Source organism: Prorops nasuta, unplaced genomic scaffold (genome assembly GCF_024137725.1).
Source record: "Prorops nasuta isolate Cenicafe-Biocafe unplaced genomic scaffold, Cenicafe_Pnas_1.2 PNAS00002, whole genome shotgun sequence".
NCBI lineage: Eukaryota > Metazoa > Arthropoda > Insecta > Hymenoptera > Bethylidae > Prorops > Prorops nasuta.
The window spans coordinates 7926459-7949979 of NW_027116799.1; the positions used below are offsets into that span (position 1 = coordinate 7926459).

Sequence of the window (23521 nt, forward strand, 5' to 3'; positions counted from 1 at the left end):
TGTAAATGGATCGTTTTATCGTTATTCCCGATATCCCGGTATTTAACGACTTACGGTAAGGTAAAATTCTTCAGTCTCTTGTCTATCGGCTCTGAGCTTAATCTGCACAGTCTCGGGCGGTCGAGAAGTCGGTATTGCATTTTCGCCGAAATATCTCGAACAGTCGTAATCCTTAGCGGTCAACATTTCCTGCAAACTTGCCTCGGCTGTTTCCAGGGTCTTCCAAACTTCTTCGGACTCGGTCCTCAGCGTCGTTACTCTTTGCTGAAGCTGGCCCAGTCGTTGCTCCATTTCAAAATGCAATACTTTTTGCAGCTCAGGCTCCGGCGTCTTGAACAGAAAGAGGAATAAGAATATGGCATTTTTTCTTTTGCAATAAAACTGAAAGGCCAGCTTCTTACATCGTCTCCTCGTTGTCCTTGAAACTCGAACTTTTTAGGAATCATAAACGCGGCATGGTGAGATTCCAGGAATCTTTGTTTGTCGGCTCTCGAATCCAAAGCACCAACACAGGCAGCCAGCTGTTCTGCACCAGATTGCAACGATCGCTGCCTACCTTCCTCCGCACTGCAGTGCATTAATAATGCCCTCGCGATGCAATTGTGAAATCCAAAGTCCATACACTGTAATAACACGTATTAACGTTACTCAACGATCTGGAAACCCCTCCCAGACCTTACGAGAGTTTTACAAAAGACGACAAAAACACAATGTGTGAATAAAATAACAAAAATAAATCTACACTTAACGGAATGTAAAACTCTTAATCAAACCTATCTCATTAATAGAAAACTTGCAACTGTCATAGATGAATTTAACATGTGTAAAAAGTAAAATCGAGGACCGTGTGCTATAGATTTATAGTCGCGAAGAGTTTTCATTAATGAGGCGTAATTAGTATCAAGCCAGTGGAGATGTAGCTATTGATGCAAAAGGTGATTAGCGCAACGTTTGACCCAATAGCCTACTATAGCGTGCCGTCTGACATGTTTCTAGTTTCCTATTGGTACTTGCAGCTTGTTTCTTCGAACTTACATCAATGAGATCAGACAAGTCGTCCACAAAGTACTTGTGTATCGTCGTGTTCGAGGCCTCCAGGCACAGGATGTACTCGTTTCTGGCCTTGAGTGCCTTCAGCTTTGCCTCCTGATACTTGTTTCTCCTCTGAAACAGAAATGGGTAACGTTAGTCTTGATCCTTCTGTTATCTCAATATTAATGCTCGCGTTGCTCTGTTACTTTTCTCTTTGTTCAATCCTATCTCGAGAGTCGGGTCTCTCCCCCGACCTTCGTTCTCTCGCAGATTGCATCAATCCTGCCAATAGTTGGTTGCATCAACATCATTTATACGTTTTAACGTTCCCGACTGTGTACATATACATTCGAAAGTTATCTACGATGTTTAATAAAATAATAATTACATCTTCGATATTCCCGCGCGATTCCGCTCAGGCCATTCGACTGTATCCATTGTAAATATCGCGATTGGTGAGTAACGGTGAACGAGCGGAGCGAAAGAATCGTATAACACATATACTATATTCAGCACAAGTGGAATGACTCTGATGCACGTGTGTGCTTGATCTTCCTCTTTCTCAACTTTTTCATTCGGCGCTCTTCGCTTCCTATTCGAACCGTTAGAAACATCTGCCACATCGTTTTGGATGGATAACAAAAAGCACTGTTTATTTTTCCAATAAAGGACGAGCGCAGCTTCAAAGTCTGCTAAAAGCCAGCTACTGTGTTGCAATAACTGCTAAAGCGCAATCGTGGAGGGAAAAAAATCTATTTGTTCAAGCTCGTTATTTCTTCGAACCAAGCACAAAGTTCCTCTTTATCCCAGTGTTGCGTCATGCTTTCATGCGTGACGAGAACTGTCTGGTGGAGGCTTTTTAAACTTTCGACGGAAAAAAGGATATATAGAAATAAAAAAATAGTAAAAAAAAACAGAACACGAAGAGCGGAGCTAATGGCTCGTCGATGGTATAAAGAGAGGAAGGGAGGATCTCGTTGATGGTTTACACTCAACTTTGTATATATATATATATAACGCAAGAAGGGAATGCGTGGTTATATCGCTTTAGATTCCAGTGTGCTTGTCAGGCACTGGAGAAAAAGCTGATAGCGATCGAACGGTTACCACTCTCCGGCTCTGCGAGTTTTGCTTCATCTCTCCGAGGAGCTGCATAAAGCTGCACTTGGGCTACATGGAGGACGATTCTGAGAAGCGGAGCCGAGAGGGGAAGATGCGAGACTAGCAAAAAGCGGCCAGTGGAACAATTGGCAGGGCGATGACGCAGACACCTAATTCGGACTTCCTACAATTGCCCTCGATCTTCCTCGCGTTGCAAAAATCTCATAGTTCACCTGCCAAAGCCATTCGACACGCGATCAACAATGTTGGATACTAATATATATATATATACACAAGTAGATTTATAGTTTATTAAACTATAATATTTGTTCCAGTTGCATGCTAATAATTAATTTTTATTACACTTATCGACTTCCTCCCGGTACATTGACTCCGCTCGAGTGTAAACCTCGACAGGAGCAAGATGATGCACTGTACACGGAAGCTATTTGTTGCTCGTTAGCATTTACGGTTCAACGTTTTTCACGTTTTATGGAAAAGTTTATCTCGCGAGGCAAATAAAAGCTCGATTGCGTGCAACTCGGCTATATTGGCAAGATTAAAGCATCTAAATACGTTACTAAGCGAACGGTGTACTTTCAATTTCCTTTGAGCCGCCTCTACGAAGGCCAAGCACGCGAACTTATATCTCGAGGCTTTTCAGCTTCAGCAATGTGCCAAGTCAGGCATATCGAAGCGCAAGTTCGCCGTTGGTCGTTCATGATAAATTCAGGAGGATGCAAATATAAATGGCCAGATCTCGCCAGAGTTGATTGCTATTATGCCGTTAGATTGGACTCGGACCACTGCACCAGGTGCAACCATCTGGCAGATAAGGCGAATTAACCGAGAGTGCTTGGTAAACCGTCCTCCGCTCGTTATTCGCCCATTTCCATTGCCAAGACGCGCGAAGGACACCTGATCCAGACCACAAGAATTTGCCGAATTTATCCACGGTCATGGACGCCTCGCGCGATAACCCCTCGACATTACGTCCAGAATTCACGCACCACTCTCATATATACCACCACAGGAAACTCTTAATCACGAGTTATCTGATTAACGATAGCATTGCAGGAAATTGCGAGTTATAAAATACGCCATTTGTACACTCCGCACCATCTCTCTACGTACCTTCCCTAGTATTATGATCAGAGTCGTCGAACGATCAATCTCTTTTGCAGCGAGAAGTAGAATTCTCTCATCAGGAGCAATTGGATGAGAGGAGGGAAACAAAAGAGGACGGTTTTGGATCAGCCATCTTCCTTGCCTCGATCCATCGCTTTCAACACGATAGAACGCTTTTAGATACAGATTTATGTAGTATTTTGCTTTTTGCCGAAGCTCCAGTGGGACTGTGATGAAATATTCGAGGAGAGTTTCAATGATGGATGCGTGTTTTGGAAACACGATGCGTAGTGAGTTTCTGGCTTCTGCGAGTCAAATCTTTCAATGGGTGGAAAAAATTCTCGGAACACTCGAGAGCCACTGGCAGATCCGGAGCAGCATGGGAGGCATTAAGCCTTCGACACGCTAGAACGACTGGAGTTTTTTTTCCTCCTCTTCTGCACAAACCCCTAAAGATATCTGGTCACAGTTTTTCTTGGACTTGGATTCTTCGGGATTTAGTCATCAATGATCACGCTTTTTACGTCTATTCTGAAAGATGCTTTAATTTCAAAGGAGCAGTGCTTCGAGTCATGATTTAACGAGGAGTGGCGATGACTGATGCACGAAGCATAAAATTAATTCGAGCGAAGATCGAAGGAATACCTTTGGGCTCGACGAGCTCGGACGTTGCATCGATTATTCAGCGTTAACTGAGACATCCCAAGACCAGTCCACTTGAGTCAGCCAATCGTATAATCAATAGCGAGAGCTTGCAATTAGTGTTTATAATTAACAGATACGAGAATAGAATTTGGCCAGAGAGAGTAAGCTGGGAATCGGTAACTCTTGCAGCGGAGTGTACTCGACTACACTCGAGGGTCGAGGGTCACGCACAGCTCGGAGTTTACATTATTTGCACCTCCTGCTCGGCCTCACCTTGTTCACCTCCTTCTCGATCAGCTTGTATTTCTTGCTCCTTGCTAGCTTCTCCGGTGGCGCATTGGCAACTTCCAACTTTGTACGTTGCTGTTCCGCCACTCGAAGCTTCGTTTCGGCTTGCCTAGACTCGGCTTGATAAGCCTGATACGTCTTCATTGTCGTATGCAACTCGTGCAACACTCGCAAGATCTCCTCGTGCGTCTCGTAGCCAATTTCGCGACACTAGGCAGAAAAAATTATTGTGAGAGGCAATTTTAAAAGATATATATATATATATATTACTCGTTGGAACTTTAGGTGAATAAAGCTGTAGGAGGGTGGATAACAAGGACATGTGGGAGCAGTATGTGTCAGGGTCCAATGTAATTTATCATTGGACCATGAATAGGCATTCGAGTTTAAACCAAATGATTAAATTTGTCTTTCCGTCGAGTGAAGAAAGAATTGATATGAAAATATTAAATTAGAATCACTGAAATTATTCGCTGGGATTGTTTTATTGGTAAAATAGCAGCAATGGGATTAAATTACAGTCGATTGTTCAGTCAACTTGGTAGCATGGAGGAGGAGGAGGGTCGTCGAGTTTTCAGGGGGACGCAGCTCGTGGTGCTTACTCGTTTGTAGATTCGTTGTACGTCTTCCATAACTTGGTTGAGTCTGCCAACGAGATGCGTGCTGTAGACTTCCGAGAGGGCGGCGTGGTCTCTGCTCAGGGATTTCGTTTCGTTGACAAGCTGTTGCCAGCAAGCATAACTGGAGAACATGGGCCATTGTTCGCGCCTAAAACACAAATTTTCAAAGAGAAACTCGATTATTAAACAAAAAATAAACAATTAAAAGATTAAAAAAGGGATCTCAAACACACGTGCACAAAGCTTCTATAATTTTTAATTAATTTCTCTAACAACCACCACTCCTTCACAAAGATTCTTACTACACGAAAAAATAACAATATAAAAGTTAAAACAAGTCCCAAACAAGTAGTTTATTTTCCGTAATAGCTAAAAGAAATATTTGACGATTTATGAGGGGGATCACAAATTTTATTTGAACACCTCGGTGGAACTTAATTGAACGGATCCATGCATCTTCACATGGGACTCGTGGCAATTTTTATGGATGTAGAATAGGGTAGAGGAGGAGGAGGGGTGGGGGGGGGGGGGGGTGGTTTGTTCTGGTAATCCCGCATATAAGCCCGTCAAAAAGAAGAGTATATCGATCTGGCCATTCTCCGAGTGGGGGAAATGTATCCGGTAGGCGCGCACGTAAGCTGGATTAGGCTCTTACGCGCGTACACGTATACACAGTTTACACACCACGCGAATCTCTTTTGTGCACGACGAAACACTCGCTGTAAAAGAATAGCGACGCAAGCTGAATCGGACAACGAGGGCACTGCGCTTATTCCGGTATCTCCCAAAGCTTTGCCGTTTCCCAGAATCCGCTTTGATGGCCGAGGGAACTTTTGCAAAATTTTCAGCAACTATTCTCAGAGCGAAGAGATTCGACGTCCCTCTACGTCATGCACTATATAGTACACTATTTGCTCTCGAGGCAGCTTCCCCGCTGCTTCGAAACTCGTGAAACATACGTCGCACAAGTTTCGCTCGCACAAAAGTTGAAATTGCAGATGCTCTCGAGTTTAATCGCGTGGAAGGTTAAATAAATGAATTTTCTGACGAGCGAATAAGGAATGACGAAGGAGGAACGAATGGTTGCACGATCTCAATCGGCTAATAAGATCGACCCAACTTACTTTTGCTTTTGCTCCTTGTGCCTGAGTTGAATGCTCCTGGCCATTTTGTCCAGCGATTTGCTGTAGTCGAGTTCCAGTTCCGCCCTTCTGCGAAAGAAGTCCTGAAGCTCGGCGACGAGGGCGACTTGCGCCTCCACCCGGACGTCCAGACATCTCAGCTGCTCGTTCAGCTGCAGCCTTATGTCTGCAAACAAGAAAAATAAAATACTTTAGTCTCGCTGTATTTCCCTCCTATATCTTCGCCCGACGCTTGATCGATATCGTCCAAACCACAGACGCTGTCTTCGGGTTTCGAAAACCGCGAAGAAGACCCACTCCACCCTCGCTGAAGACATTAAAAACTCTCACACACTTTTATCAATCTCGCACAGCAGTTTGGTAAAATCCTATAAGAGACGCTATTCAACGGTTAATTTTCACCCTAATTTATCAATCCTCCTGGAAGTTATCGGCTCTGACGATGATGAGTAAGAGGGTGGAAGGAGGACCCTGACGCAGTATCAATATTATCTCAAGCTCCCATTCGAGTCGAGTGAGCCGAGACGAGAAGCTCATATCATATATATATATATATATATATATATATATATATATATATATATAAGAGCGAAGGGCAAATAATAGTTCGTTTGAATCGAGTTTTGCGATTGGCTATATATACAGGCATCAGGATTTATGCTCGCGTCTGCTCCCGGAAAACTTATTCCTTTGGCCAATCCAGAGTTCTTCGGCTCGTTTCGGGTTCGTTATTATTGAGACAATGCGGGAGTCGCGACAAGGAGATGAAACGATAACGACGAGAGAGAGAGAGAGAGAGAGAGAGAGAGACGAAGGCTGATCAGGAGTATATAGCTGACGGCTCGAAAACTTGGCGACCGTCGCATTTTTAGTTCCTCTGCTGATTCGCGACTCCAACTAATCTTCCTCGCACAATAGCCTCCTCCGCCTCGGCAGAAGCATTCGTCGCGCTTATTCGGATAATAGTGAGCTCGCTGCTACAAGGAAACGAGGTGGATGTGTGCGGCTAGACCAGTTCTTTCTCCCATGACACAGCTAAGCACGTTTTTGCTTTCTTATACGAGCTTCGACGACTAAAAATAACCCGTGCATCTATGGTGATCTAGTAGCTATGTTGATGCCGAACTTTACACAGGAACTGTCGTTATTCGATATACGTATACACTAGTCGCTATTGTAATTCAGATTTATGGGTAATCCAAGTTTTAATAAATTCCACTCGTGCAGCTTTCTCCTTTGTTGCGTTGTAGTAAATAGTTAATTTATATAGATTGCAAATTAAAATGTGAATTTTAACGCAAAGCGTGGAGGGTTTTTGAAAGTTTTTGAATGAAACGTTCGGGAAACTTTTGTTGTAGAGTTTATTATTAAAAATCGGCTTGTGCATACACGTGCAAAGTTTTTCCTTGAGCTGGTTCGGGTCTCTAAAAGCGTTTACGGTGGCAAAACGCGTCGAGGCAGATGGCCAGCGGGCTGCGAGAAAAGAGGAGGAAGAGGAAGAGGAAGAATGACACGAGTCAAGAGGAAATTTTTTTACGAGCAGTTTGAAAACACGACGATTTTCTCGGTAGCTGCTAATGAGAGTCAATTATTAATCGAAGCTTGAAAAGCGCGGGAAAATGGTTTAGCGAGGGTCCCAGTGGAACCTCTGGACCATCCTGTTTGTCAAATCTCTCTCACTTTTTCTTCTTTTACACCTCCTCGCTTCTTTTCCTTTGCTTCACACTCCATCGTCTTCGTCGTTCGAGAAAATTGTTCAAAGCGTCCCTTCCGGTTCGACGTTCCCAGCCAACGAAGCCGGAAACTTGACGTTCTTGTTGCGCGAAATGAAAAGCCGATATCGCGGGTTCGTTAGCCCTGATTGGAGCCAACGCCTTTCAGCCGAGGAACGTGAGATTGCATGAAAATTGCCTAATTCACCGATCGTGTCCATTATTAGCATTTCTTATTTATGATGTACCGGAACCACTATATAGTGGTCATCGAGAAATATTAATTAACCAAGAACCAAATTACGAGCTTCGAGAAAATTCCCTACAGCCAAAGTAATTGCGTTGGATAGTTTGATGAATCGATGGCTCCATTTATGTGGGCTTGAAGAGAGAAAAAGGAGCATCTGGCGAGGGCTGTAACGATCCCGAAGGGATAAACGTCCGATATCGGTGCAAGATCGAGATGGGCTTTGTGCTTCCGACAGCACTTACACTAATGACTCGACACACGATACGTTCTCTATACGCAAAGCGTTTTCTTCCTTTTTAACTCTACTCGAGAGAAAAAAGAGGGAGTCGCTCTCTCAACATTTTATTACGCCAGTCCAATGAGAATCGAGTGCTTCGATTTGTACACAGGCCAACCACATGTTGGCCAATTCACGTGTTACCAATTATCCAGCGGAACAGATTCCACTTACGGTTTACGACTCTTCCGTAAAGAATTAGTTCGAATCGATTCTTCACGAGACTCCGATCCCCCCACCTACTCCCAAAAGTATTCCTGATCGTTGATCATTCGGTGCGAGAAAGAGAGAGAGAGAGAGAGAGAGAGAGAGAGAGAGAGAGAGAGAGAGAGAGAGTGCGATCGATATTTACATCGAGAGTTATTTTCCATTTGATCGTAGTATAGTGTAAAACTATCAATTAGCGACTACATCTTCCACGCAATTCCAACCAAGGTCACTAAGCATCGCCTATGAACGCACACCGTTGGAACAAACAATTATACGTGGAAGAATGAATAATACTATTTCCAAGTTGTTTTCTCTCTTCTTCCAAACAAACCTCGCATCGTTCTTTCAACGAGCCATATTGGAACATGAAAAAATGAATAAAAGAGCAATATGCGTCCTTCAATTATTTTTCTCTTTTAAAACAATTGATCGTCCAAGGAAGAAATTAACGATCGAACCCTGTGTTTGGTAAAATAGAATAGACTGACACTAGAAGAGAATTATTTTGGAAATTTATTCAGATTCCGTAGAATGTATATAGGAACATGTAAAGTTGAGGTATTGTTCGGGAAATAGCTGAAGAGGCAGAATAAAGGATAGATATTGAGTCATCAGGTTGATCGCTCATAACGAAATTCCGAGGACTCGCGATCGTGTTTCAATATAGTCGACAGTCTTACGGTAAGTAATGAGGGACGTGCCCGGGGTTCCTCCTTGGTAACAACGCCCGGTGCACTATTCAGGAGGTGGTTCTCTATCGATTTCCTTCCTTTCTTCCACGAATGATTCATCCCCCAATCGGCCAGACGATGCTCCGATCTTTGACCCCTGCAGTCGCTCGAAAAGCAAGCACCGCCACAACTGCACCCAGCACTAATTGCTAAATGAACGCATTAGCCAACCAACCACCTACGAGCTTGCATTACGGTCCTATACCGGATGTCCCACGAACGAAACCTTCAATATCCCGCCTATGACGAATTAGGGGGAATTATCGGGCATTAATGATAAACTAGAATAATTTATCGTTGCTCTCATATATATATATATAGTACACAGAGTTGGATACTGATTTAGGAATAACTCGCTCGTGTAGGAGTTGTTGGATTTCGTGGAGCAGCTCGCATACAGGGTGTAACTGGGATAAACGAGGCCTGCTTTAGTCAGCGAAGCGGTGAAAGGTCGACGCGAACCGTGGTTGGATGAACCTCGCTAGCCTGCTCCGATAGAACCCACGCCACTTACATTTACACGCTTCTGAACGGACCACTTGCTTTGTGTAACGGGGCAAGGGTTCGTCTCAAAGGGCTCTTTCCCCTCGTGACGCGTAATTCAGTTACACTCGGTACATTCAATTTATTTATCTGCCCACAGCTATTCGAGATTGACCAAAGGTGAAATGCCAATTATTGCAGCAATCAAATATATTATTCGATCGGAAAGGCTAGGAACAAGAGCTGGAAAATATCGTTGAATAAATTCTATGGGATCAACTATTTATTCTCTGACGTCATAGAATTTTCTTCCCCCTATTTTTATCCTTCGTTTCGCGCTCTTGGAAAATTCAGCGTTTCAGTCGAGTTTGAGGGATAGTATACACGTATAGAGAGAAGAGTTGTGTGCTTGCTCGATGCTGGAGCGACGGGGTCTAAATTTATTCGGCTTTGCTAATGCATTCGTGTTTCGAGCTTGGAGTTGTCGAAGAGCGTAGGTTCGTTCTCTGTAAGGAGTACGACCCACGTTCGGTGGGTCATCCGGTCGTGCGTAAAGCCACCCACGAAACGGCAGGACGCCGCTGTGTGTGGAGCGACGTACGATCGTTTGCCACGCTTTCTTCTGCTTTTGCCTGCTCCGTCGACCGTATGGCCGACTGCACCCTCGCCTCGCTCGCGGCGACGGAAATACACGAACGTGCAACAAAACGACCCTACCTCGCCTTAAAATACAACCAGAATTCCCATATGATTTCGTGACACTGCCACTTTACTCAGGAAACGCTACGTGTTCCACTCCCCCCCCCCCCAACTTTCTTTCTCTCTCGTATGAATTTTTTATCCCACTCACACTATAGTACACGCTTTCTATGAAAAAAATCCTAGAACCTTCGTTCGGACTAACGCACCTTGGTCGATTCTACGTTTTGTTTATATAGACGGAAGATAAAATATAGTTTCGGTACAGCGAGTATCCAATTGCTTCGAAACGGGAAGGTAGGCAAAAAGTGCATCAGCCCGCAGGACTTGGAAAATCCTGTTTTTGCGGACGCGGAGAAAGTAGGTATCTTCGCCGTGGAGAACGGACAGCAATTACGCTGAATTATTAAGCTCGCTGTCCGAGAATTCCCTTTGAGTTCCTTCGTAGAAATAAATTTGCCGGATGGCACGTTCGAGCGAGTTATCGCCGTTGCTGACTAGTAAATCGAAAAAGTGGAAAACAGATGAGTGGGTATTATTGCGCTTCGAAGAAAAAAGGAAACCAGAGAAAGTAGGAATTAGCCAGGCACACCGGGGCTCAGCGACAATTCGTGGGAGAATAATAAGTTTGCTCGTAAGAGATGGCGGGCGAGTCGTAAAATTCAATGTTATCTTTATTACGCCATTGTTTTCCTCCGTAACGCATTGGGCTTGTCAAAAATTGTGCGAGGAGCTAGAGCGGAGAGAGAGAGAGAGAGAGAGAGAGAGATGATGTAGGAGATCCGTTGAATATGGAGAAAGGTGTAATGGAGTATTTATAAGGTTTTTGCGCGACGATAGACACGACGGTCGAAGAGTGATTAGTGGAAAAAGCTGATGGAGAAAGACTGGCTGAAGAATTTTCCACGAATCTGGGAGCCGGGTGACCAGTATAAGGGTATAACTGTAACGCAGGAATTAACCGTATCGTTTCTCCACGGGCCGAAACGTCGTTTGTACCGCAGGAGAATTCCGCGGTAGTGCCCAGAACGGAACGGAACGCCTCAATTACCAAGGAGCCAGGTCTGCAGCGTCGGCTTTGCGAGATCTTCGTGTGTTAGGATTTAATAATTGCCACATCAAGGGGACCCGTTAGAAACCAGCGCATACGGTCTACCAGAGAACATAACTGTATATCAACTGCTGCCAGTACCGAAAGACACCATCCAACTATGTTCCGCGAGTTTCCATTGCTGATGAGAGTGTTCGTAAGGCGAAAGGAACCAGAGGGAGATCCTCTGGTCGAGGATTCTCAACTCGAACAATAATTTTGCCTTATTCGTCTATCGAACTGGTGTCAATGAGATAGAAAAAAATGTCTTATCGTAATTCAGATTTTTCATGATGATGCTGCACTGTCAGTGACGTTAAAGATTTAATCGTACGTTCAAAAGATGGCTTATTTCTCATATTTTGTACAATTATGTGCAAGATACTGCAGAAACCAGGAATAACAAGGTTTAAAGGTTTCAATTTATCCTTTTTATCGTTCATAAAAAAACATTACAGAGAAGATCATTCAAGTCCAGTTGAGCAGCTTCGATTGAAACATTTGTTTCAAGAGTAGAATTTATGGCAAAAAATCGTAAAATCGAAAAACAAACACTCGAAGTCGGTTGATAATATAGCTTTATCGAGTTATTTATTACGGATAATTATATACTTTGGGAAAATTATAGGACGATCCTTGAATGAAAATGTTTATCGAGTGTAACGAGGCAGGTTAGTCGAGCGTTGGATATTTTTTTGATCAAAGTTGATTATAGAATGGTAAAAGTATAGTAAAAACATGGAAGATTCTCGCAGAGATTTCTCGATGCAAGAAGCCGCAGGAGTTGGATGGCAGGTATATACCGGTAGATTTTGTAATGGATGTTTTCGCGAGGAATCGAGTTCAGGGTCATCGGACTTATCATTGTAATCGAGCAGTCGATAACCGACGAGATTCGCTTGGTCATCTCTCGGCTCGTGCAAGTCGCATCTGCCAATTGCGCAATGCTTCACGTGCTCGTGATACCTTCGAGAGCAGGAAATCGTTATTACGCGTATTACCCACGAAATCCTGAGGAAATGGCACTTTCGTGACGTAACGATGCGAGTCTTCTGGACAACAATCCCAATCACTACCCTTTACATAGATTCACTCGAGTTCCCTCGTGTTTTCCAACAACGAGCACCGTGGAAAATTTTATTTTTCAAATGAAAGAGCAACGCTATGGGGGAAAAGCTGGCTGCAGCGTTAGGAGTTGGAAGGTAAGAAACGTAAAAATGTGGTTGTTAAATGCTAGAGGCTGCTTCCTTGATTTTAATTGACGAATACATAAAATAGACGATTTCTTATCGTTGGTTTTCTTCGGGGAGGCAGATTATAATTCGAAAAGGAGAGCGCCACATTTCGTCTGGACTGTGTGCATTATTCATGACATTTTCCCTCCTCGTAAAAGAAGATGTATAAATGTATGTATGTATATGTACGTATACATAAAGACGGTAGATAAAATCTAGCCGTCCTTTCCTCTTAAAAATTCCGCATACATAAGGCTCCGCGGGACGGTGATAGGAATCGTTTCCGATTGGATTATCGATTATTTTTATCTCTCACAAAATTCTACAGACGTCTTATCTCGGCCGATAAATTATTTTCACCGAGGTCCAGCGGATTGTATTTACGAACCGTTCAATTACCGTGACAAAAACCATCGCAGTCTGTTCGGAATAAATATGGCGTATACAAATGTTTCTCAGAAGTGTTCCTTTTTTTTAAATAAACAAAAACCTAAATTATTTACAGTATGTCATTCCCCGAGATCAAGATGTACGGGGAATTGATAGGGTGTACAAATTGAAGAGTGATTCATGATCGCTGTAGGGGAACGAGAGTCACCACCACCTTTCTGCCAATTATTTGCTAAATTATTGATCGTCGCAACGATTCTGCGAAGATAACTGCGTATCGATCGCCTTTTGTGTCGCCACCCCACGCGAAGCAATGCGAAATGCGCGACACGCACGATATACAATTGAGCTCGCTCTAAGACCCGAATTTAACGAAGGGGAGCGTTAATCTTGCTTCTCGCCGTAGGCCAGCCATGCTTTCCCAGAAGAGGAAGAAAGAAACGGGGAACGCTCGTGTATGTTATATATATATATATATGTATGAGCAGGAAATGAATTTCTACTCTCTTGTGTCGAACTGCACACTTTTATGAATCTAAGGTCTCTTTTATGAATTGTGATAAGAAACAGTACCCCCTCCCTTTTTCGTTGCTCTTATTAGAAGAGACTTTCATCCACCTTTTGTCAACCTTACCCACTGAACAGAGGCTGACAGAGAAGGCTCAGACGTCACACGACTACTCCAAAACCTTATTTATTTACAAAGCCCTTCTTTTCAACAATTTCCACCGCACTGTGCTCGTCAGTCCCAATTCCAAACCCACTATGTTTTCTTCAATCTCGTTAGATCACCTACGATAAAATGGATTGTCGATCTAATCGCCTTAGGTTCTTTTTTCACTCGCAGTCAGCTCACGCTTCCTCGCTGCGATTGCAATATTCGAACATCGTCAATCTTACAGTTGGATTATTCAAAAGGCACAAATTAAACATATTCACGAAAACGATTATGCAAAAATTACACTATTCTTCACAGCCACAGTTACAGGCAATTTACTACAAGTACAATAAATGAGAGTCGAATTATAACAAGAGGATTATTTTTCGTTGAACGAGTTCATATTTGCAGAAGAGGGTCACATTTGATTGCATTGGCAAATCGCAGCGACCCATTTACCCGGTCACTTTCCATTTACTCGCGTTATCCCACTTGTTCTCTTCTGCTCGTTCAACCATCTGTCGAAATTAAGAATCTTTCTACGTATATAAAAGGTTCGTTTGCTCGGGGGAAGGGTACACGTACGAAGACAAAAATTGAAGCTTTTCCGAGCCCTTGGCTACATTTTTTGTTCAAATTCGAAGCTCGTCTTTGGAGCCCTTGATCCATTTACCTTTTGTCCAGGCCTCCCACTCCTGTCTTCCGGCAAGTTTGAACATTTTCAGCGTTATTTATCGTTTCACCCAAGCTTCTGTCTGCCCTCGCGTCGTTCGAGCACTCGCATCAGCAGCAACCTACGTGCATCACTGTGTTCCGCGCACAGACACACACACACACACACACACACACATATATATACACTCGTGCCTGGCGAGTACCGACCAGAAGACACAGGCCTGAACACGCGCGATGGACGAAGCACACTGATGTCCGATGTTTTTAGGCCGTTATTGTGTACACCGTCAGGATTATATCACACGAGCGTTTTCTCTTCGTCAAGAGTGACGTCTGTTGCCTCGACTACAACACAGCCAATTGCCATTGTTCGCTACCATTGATAAGCCAGAGAATTTTTCACGGCCAAGGGCACTTGGAGATTAGCTCTATACAGCTTCCACTCTTCCTTTTATTTAACTTTGCCTGATTCACACCTCTCCCCACTTTGCGTACAACGGTCCAACAGAGACTGCGCTAAAAATCACCCAAAATCTATTCTCAGAAACCTCGTTTACCTTTGCATCGATACGACAAAAACAATCACGAATTTAAACCGTCGCGTCGAGTATCCAAATTCGCTCGATTAGTGTTAATATCGGTGAAAAAGGAAGGTTAACATATATATATATATATATATGCAATACAGACAATTAAATCGTAACGTAGACGTGTAAACAATTGAATAACGCGCGAGGTAGCACGAGATAAACAGTCGTATCTAAAATCAATAAATTTGGAGCACGAGGATAAGAGTCGATCAAAGACAAAATCGCGTTGATCGCGCGCGTAACGATCCATCGATCCTGGTCATACGAGTTTATAAGGATCAACGAGTGTAATAGAGAGGAGAGACGGTATTGCGGGTTACAGTTAGAAGGAGCGTGTAGGAAGAAGCTTCCTCGGAGAGCATCGTCCGAAAGTCGTACAATAAGCAGCAAACTCGGTTGTTGCTTTACGGCTGTAGCATTCTAGCATAGCTCCCCCCTCCTCTCCGTTATAGCATCTCGATCCCGGAAGAAACTCGATCGAGGGGTAAACGAACGTTTCTTGGCAAAGAGACGAACTGGAACGTCGTCGCTTGTGGGGAACCAGCGCCCAACGATCGTTTTCTCGTTTAAAATGCGCGCGCAGATGATATTACCCACCGATGTTAAATACTAAGAAGCTAACTGCAACCACTGTATGGATTCTCCGTTTCAATCTTGGGGATCGAAGCTCGAGGATCGATCCAATCGTTTTCGAGATAAATAAATCAAAAGGGAAGGCTCGACCCTGCGACGAAGGAGAATTTGAGTTGATTGGATTTTAGTTGGGATCGTTGTAAGTATGTTTCCATTGAAGAGACACTGTCGCATGCAAGGAGGCATGTAGAGAACTTGTTGCTGGGGGGTTCGATGGAGTCTTAATTCATTTATAGTCTTGTACGAGTGAAAGAACGTGTTGACACAAGCCGTATAGCTCGGTTAAGCGGATTGTTGACGGAATGGATGTCGATAGAGGACTATAGAGTTTCTATAAGTAGAACGGTGAGTGACATCGGGGGATTATTTTTAAATCGTTTCAGAACACACCTAACCCATTGACCCTCTGGCCGGTCAACTCGTTCAGGGTCAAAATGATTATGGCTGTACTCGAGTTAGCCTCGTGTCTGCAATTCGCGATTAATTTTTTTCTCCACTGCCAGAGTCGTCCTCCGCTCGAGAGGAATTAACGACGCTGTTGATTAGACGCAAAGACGGACCGAAATATCCACGTCGACGAATTCACGGGTTCGTCTTTGTGTTATTCCTCCGTGTCCCGGAGTAAACAACCACTGTTTTTGTTGATGATACGATATATACTCTTAAGTAGCTACACTGGAGATAACTTATCGTGGAAATGTAAGCCGTGCGACGAAAGCTTCTTATGAGAATGAGTCTTAATATAGAGGGGAGCCGGAAGCGGAAGTTCTATAGTCGACCAGCAAAGATGTTCGCTCGTCTGATACATCGACTGAAAAGAACGCGCACAATTGGCTGTAAAATATGATTTGGGTTGACCAATGTCAATTCGGGGCTCGACTCTCAATGTACTTTGTCCCGATTTATTAAACGATATTGGCTTCTAATTTACCTCCCGCTTAATCGAATTATAGCGTCGTATCACTGATTACCACTCGCGAGCACAGGTGTTGCTTCTCGAATAAAATGAAATTTGTGTCGTTACGTTGAATAAAACGAGTTTTCCTGCTTTGCCTCGCGATAAGAGTAATTTAATTAAAATAGAAGTGTGTAAAATCAACTATGTGGCTGAACGACGCCATCTTGTCAAAGACTCGTAACGTCAGGGTAGGTTAAATTTTAAAATAACTAAATATTTATGCTCCTCCAGACAAAACACTTTAGAATTTATATCTCCTTCGCGAAGAGACGATTTTTGCCAGGAATATTGGAAAAGCACACAGTCTTCTGATTCGTAACTTATATATATGTATATATATTCACACACGAGCTTAGCGACCGAAAACTGCAGAGAACTAAGCAGCACGACTGAGAGATGCATAGTTTTATTCGAGGACTCTGAGAGTTTGTTTACATCAAGTATTGCCAACTGTCGGTAGTAAATATCTGTCTATCCACACTGAGAAAGAAAACAAAACTGATTTACCGAGCCTCCTGGCTTTCAACCGGGATCTTATAACATGTTTGAATCGCGATAAACTAGCTTATCACGGGCGATTTGGTTGTTTCAGCAATTGACGTTTGCCAAAGCAAAAGAAGTGTCGGTTTCGATCCGAATGAGTGATAAAATGACCAAGAGAGGACGAACGAGAGACAAAGCGTCGTAACGAGTACTTGGATCATTATATATATACGAAATTTAATTACACGAGTGTGGGTGGTAACGAGGAAGGAATCTCTGGCCAATAATCCGATTTCCCTGAGAGACTCGTCAATGAAAATGTCATTTGTTCGGAAAAGGCGCGATCTGCCTCCGGTGTTCCGTCGATAAGACGAAATTCGATCAAACTGGCGGCGAGTGAACGGGCGGAAGTGTCGAATTGTATAACGTCGTCATTTACCACGAAGCAATCTCCATTCCCCCTCCACCTTCGCTCAGCCAACAAACAAACATAATCCGGACCCCATCGACTGAAAAGGAAGTGCACGCGGCTAACGATATTATTTCGAGCGTGATTCGCTCTCACAATTTCGCAGAGGTCACGCAAATCAATAGGCCAGGATCGTATGTCTATTTTCTCCCAGTCGCGGCCCAAAGGAAATTGCTTATTATTAAATTGCAGTCGTGCACGTACGGAGTAACGCGACACGAAACGATTTCAGTCCAAAGTACAGGAGAATCCGCGCACTCTTGATTCTCAAAATTCTCCTCGACGTTTCTATACAGGAGAATCTTGAAATTTGCTGCTCCTTTTATTCAAATAATTATTTTTCAACTCGTATTTAATCCTCTCTCCTTCCACGATTCACTCACACGATGATTCGTAAGGTCTTTGGCTTCACTGTCGCAATTTTTCATCGGTAAAAATAAACTCGAGTGGAACTCGCGTAGGAGTTTGCTCGGAAAATGTTGTATCGATATTTTTTGGCAGTGTCGGAGGAGGCGGAGAATAGAATATCGATCGTGGGACTTTGGACGATTCGGTGGAGTGTGACTAGGCTGTGATGAGCTACCGAGCGAACTGGACAGTATAAGGATGGCCGCCGGTGGTTCGACCGTCGTTTAAATTAACCGCAATTACCGCCGGAGCCTCCGCTCCGCATACTTGTACGCGCATTAAAAAAACGCTAAGTACATGAGTACTCACACTGGAGGAAGTCGTCGCAAACGCGCACACGACTCGCAAACACACGCGTACACTCAGCGTTTCCCCTAATCGTTCAATCGGTGTGCATCACCCAGCTAAGAATCCTCGTGTGTGCGAGCTGCGGTGGTATTTACTCGATACAACCACGCGCGAATTAACACATACACGCGTGGGGATTGTTACAAATGTGTGCGAGAATTGGTACACGCGTTAGCGATACTCGTTTGTGTATATCGAGTCAGGAATCAAGCATATACATATATATATATATATATATAAATATGTATACGTCCGAAGAAAAGGTGCAATTTGCGATTGCGCTAACGCAAATGTCCACGTTTATTCGTGTATCGTTTTCGCGGAACGAGTAAAACACACGATTAACGGAGAACGCACAACAGGTATATGGTATCAGCCATTAAATTAGTTGATAGCGCACGCATATTAGGGTAAAGGTGTGCGTAGGCGTATACAGCGTCGGTAGAAATTGGTAAGTGGCATTGTGCGCGCGATTCCACGCGATAGAGAATATTCGCGAGTGCACTGATAACCAGCGGGAGGATACGAGCTGACCCACAAAGGGTCTTTTCAGCGCTGGAAAAAAATCATTCGACGGAAGTGCGTGGCGAGACTCGTTAGGAGGGAATTTACCCAGTTTAGGGTGAAAACATTAAGTCGCCGAGAGAATGAATTGCTACCTTGTACAACATTATTATTTGCCTCGTATCGAATCTTTTTTTTCACCGTAATTACAGCATTACGCGCAATTAAATAACGCGACACGGACACGAAGCAGAATTTTTCTGAAGAAACGAAGAAAAGAAGCGAATTGTGCGGGCATTACGGGAGTAAAAGTTACGTCGAGGCGCATTACGGTAAATTTTCTTTTGCACTCGGGCCTTTTCTCGTCGAATCTGCAATGCTGCATAACGAGCACGTACAAAGAAAGTATTACGCGCGGTATATTATAGAAAGCTTGCCCTTCGCCACGCGAGTCCCGACAGAGTTACTTTCTTTTTTTTTTCGCCGGAGACTCTCGTCGTGTACGAAAATGCAAGTGCGCCGGTTCGGATACGCGCGGCGACATCGAAGGGCTCGATGCTGCTATTTATGCGAAACCGAGGCACTATTTATTACCCACGAATCTGTAAACAACGACCGGATTCTCATTGAAGAATGGGCCAATTAAATTTAACGATGCTCCCTGCATCTCATTTTTCTCCTAGCCTGCTTCTCTTAATAAGAACGATCGATCAAGTAGTTTGTATAGCATCAACTTGGAACGGATCGGCATATAGTGTTTATGAAAACAGAAGAAATTACGATATCGATTAACAGCGAGGCTTTCGCGTGAGAATGAGCATGCGATCGAGAAGAACGCCGTGTGGTCTATTCAAATTTTGCCAGCTCACGGTGGAGAAATATATATATATATATATATATAGTTTATATGGTCGAAATGGGGCGATTCCAGTTATCGAGGGACGCGAGTGAAAAGTTTAGCAGCGAGGAGAGTTAAGTGGCACGAAAGTTCACACTGGGAAAGAGCAATAGAGAAGTTTTCAATGATAGCTGCTGTAAGCGTGAGAGAATGAGAGGTCAACGTTGCCAGAGGCGGTGGAATCAACGCGTGTAGAGACGATCGCACACAAACAAAAATTGATATGCAGCTCCGTTTCTCTATCGACTTCCTTCCTGCGCGAATTGAAGGGAAGCGTCAAGTGGTTATTGCGTCGACGCTTCAACTCGCCTTTCGTTATCTTAACTCTGATATACTGCCTCCGATCAATATGTAAGTGGTTATGCTCGTTAGGTATATATAAATATTCGCACACCACGATAAACTACTTTAGAATATATATATATATATATATATATATATATATATAATGCAACGATAGCCAAAGGTTCATTGACCTCTTGGCGAAAAACTCTAAAAAATCTCGCACTTTGACTCGCACTCTTCGTCGAGTGAATCATTCATCGATACTGCTGATCGTAGTTTAATAAACTTTGCTAACGTTTTCTCACCGTTCGCAATCATTTATTTTTACATCCTCTAATTTTTTTGCTCGAGTTCCGTTCAATTTCTGCGATAGATGTGTAATGTACGGTTATTTTGGTATGTATATATATTTGTTAAACAAACTGATATAGGTTGAACCGTAATTTATCCACTACTATGTATAATGAATTCTTTCATGCGTCGATAAATGAGAATGTTTGTGATGACCCAATTTGGAAAATCAACATGTAGATGATTGACGTATTACGTTAAGCGTTTGGAGCAGCAGGATTTTGCAAGTGTGGGATAAGGCGGAGACGTAAGTGCATAATGATACGAAAGATGCTTCGGTTGATGGTAAGATTATTTAGCTGCTTGGAGATACGAGCGGAAGTTGGCGTGACGCTGATTATAATAGAAATAAAACTGCTGGCTTAATTGGGTAATGTATAGGATTCACGGTAAAATGTGCATCCGTCGGGCATACCAAACAATTGGTTTGGACTTTGGTAAAACAAGCGTGTCTTTAATCTCACAACGAGCCGTCTAAAAACATTGGGAACGATAGAAGAATTCTTGTAAATAAATATACCTCTGCACTAACAATTGGATCGTCAACTAGACCATTAAACTGTGAGATCAACGTAACAGTGTACAGGGAGCATACAATCAAATAATATTTTAATGCATATTCATTAAAGGAACATATACATATATATATATATATATACCTCTGGTTGAAATAGCACGCTCCGGTTCGGAGGGTTAATATCTCTTTCCCAGACGAGGCGTGAATGAAACTGAAGAGCAATATAGCAAAACTCCTTGATAATAGAACATTGAATATTCCGCCGCGTTATCGGTTAATTGACGAAGCAAATAGCTTTGTAGTGCCGAACTCTAATTAACGGTCAGAAAGTTTATCTTATTACTCGTTAATTGCATCACAGCTGCGGAGTAGATAAGTTGGTATCGAAGCAATATTACGAGTCTTCTCGTATCTGTTTAATGTGCAAGGTCCACGGAGGGATTGCGGGGGGGATCGAGTAACTTCCGGTCTAAGGGCTTCCGTAGGTCCCACGACCCGGCGATGAATCACATTGAGAGACCGGCTGTCTTTCCTGCTCTTAGCTTTTTTTTCTTTTCCATATGCAGTTGGATGCGTAATACGGTGTGCTGTACACTCGAGCCACGTGTTTGCGGTAAGACAGGTAGCGCTGCACGTTGAGATTACGTGCTCCAGAGTTATGCACGTGTTGCATAGAAACAAGAAATCCATCTAGCGTGCAGGGGATCGGATGGGAAGAGACCACGTGGAATGTGAAAGAACACGCTCCGCTGAACAAATCATGGCTTACTACTTTCAGTGCCAACCAAGGGTCACGTATGGAATATTCTCTCCTTAGGGCTATATACGGTTTTATTTATTTACGTGGATATATCCAATTGATATTAATTATAAGCACGTCGATTATTCGTAAAAATACGAGAAACAGCAGTGTTCGAGAAGACAATTCTGTTTTTTCTAGGATTTATGTATTTTTAGAGCTCTGCAATACTAGGTGTTGAGAGAGAGAGAGAGAGAGAGAGAGTGACTGTAAATTATTTGTTCGTCAAATGAGTCTTTTCGAGTTATATCGAGCAATGCGTGGGAGGTTCTTCGTAGCAAAGGTAGCACACGCGGTTGCAGGTGAGACCTCGAAATAAAGCGGAATCGCAGCAGACACACTGCTCTTACGTATGAGAATGTACGTTCTGCTGAACAAATCGCAGTTTTCTATAATGGAAACACAATGGCGTTTCGTTCAGTGTCACGCACACGTTCCTTGCACTTGAGAATTAAACGCTCGTTAACGCAGGATAAAACGAAGATGTTATTTTTTTAGGAAATTCAAGTAAATGAATTTTTTCTATTTGATTTGTTTTTGTTATTTTCCTCTCCATTTAGCTTCGTTTTAAAATCGCGTTTTACTATTCTGAGCGAAAGCAGCAAATAGTGTGTAAGGGCATTGAATTAATTGAAGAATTTGCGGGCGCATATAGGGGCCAGCGATCCTTAATCTTCCTTGCTTGACATTCAAACTTCTTCGGTCAAACGAGAAAGCTTAATTAATGTTGAAGGGATTCTCCTTGTACTTTGGTTTCCCAAATTGCGCAATGAAATAAAGTACTAACCGCGTAATCCTATTAGAGTATAAGTACGAATGCAATTACCGATGGTGGAGTCTTATTGGGCAATTTCTCATAAAAGTCTGCGGAATATCGTTGACAAAGAATGAATGTAATTACCGTTATTTTTAAGGGGAGCTGAACAACTATTCAACAAGGACAAAGGGGGTAGTACCATTTTTCGACCGCTGCACTGGAAGAAACGGACCCGTCTCATGAACCACAATGAGTTTAAAGGCCGCGAAGAATTCAATTAGCCACGCTTGTGCCATTTACGTGTCTCTACAATTGTCACGCTCATCGCAATTAAAATTGCGTCATGAAAAATGTCTGACGATGCGGCGTGATCGTTTAACGCGATTCTCTCACCTCGTCTCGCATTTCCCATTTTATAGACTAAACCACCAACTACCTTGTTAGCACAGTGTAGCTTTAGCGAGAGAGACCCTTTTACAAATTTAAAGTGGACGGACGAAAATGTTTGTCTACTGCAATAATTTTTCCAACGACGAGTTTGGCCGTTGAAATAAAAATGCCCTCGAGTGGCCGGGGAATCGATGATATTTCTCTGAAAGAGCACGAAGCGCAAGAGTTAATTAGTTTAATTTGGTTTAGTCCAGTGCTCTTTGAGGGTCGAGCTTTTTTTGCTCCAATTTTAGCGGCTGACGCACTTCCATTCGTAGAATTACGTTCCAATTAGAAAAAGTTCTTTTCGGCGATATACAACATTTTTTAGTTTAGTGCCTGTGTTGAAATTTTTCCAGCAGCGAATTATCAAATTGTTTATTTTATATCTGCTGCTACAAAATCGTGGCCTCTGTAGGATAAAGGACGTTAACGATGCTCGGTAGGTTTTGCTTTAATCAATTATTTGGCTTTCCCGTCGAAAAGCGACGACGCGTCAGGAACAAGCACAGTTTGACGGGGCTTTGTCACTTCGGTACACGGGAATATGTGATTCCGTGCTGCAGTTGCTATTTGGCTCTATCGGCATTAATTTTGCACGCCGCGTCGGAACAATCGAAGGCTGAGCTGCTGGTTTTATCATACAATCAAAAACGGTGTAAAGATTTTCATATCGCAGACATATATTTCAAGCACATATCCAAAAAACTTTCTAGACAGTATTGG

General features: G+C 43.1%; 2 protein-coding genes across 5 annotated transcripts in view; one reads left to right on the forward strand and one right to left on the reverse strand.

The window, feature by feature from the left end:
* LOC136780191 (SLIT-ROBO Rho GTPase-activating protein 1-like) overlaps nt 1-23521 on the reverse strand; it is a 51410-nt gene that overhangs the window by 6465 nt on the left and 21424 nt on the right. For 2 of the 4 annotated variants that reach the window (XM_066738388.1, XM_066738397.1), the window contains exons 2-7: nt 5939-6122; nt 4797-4962; nt 4180-4404; nt 1036-1164; nt 402-623; nt 55-330 (exon numbers count right to left, since the gene is read on the reverse strand). In XM_066738388.1, coding sequence (XP_066594485.1) covers nt 55-330; nt 402-623; nt 1036-1164; nt 4180-4404; nt 4797-4962; nt 5939-6122 — 1202 coding nt within the window. Of the gene's footprint in view, nt 1-54; nt 331-401; nt 624-1035; nt 1165-4179; nt 4405-4796; nt 4963-5938; nt 6123-14364; nt 18064-23521 lie in introns of those variants that run through there. The other 2 variants (XM_066738416.1, XM_066738407.1) reach the window with 2 other exon arrangements.
* Nup44A (nuclear pore complex protein Nup44A) overlaps nt 12585-23521 on the forward strand; it is a 35805-nt gene continuing 24868 nt past the window's right edge. The window contains exon 1 of the mRNA XM_066738485.1: nt 12585-12610. The gene's annotated coding sequence lies outside the window, so the exon portion shown is untranslated. The remainder of the gene's footprint in view (nt 12611-23521) is intronic.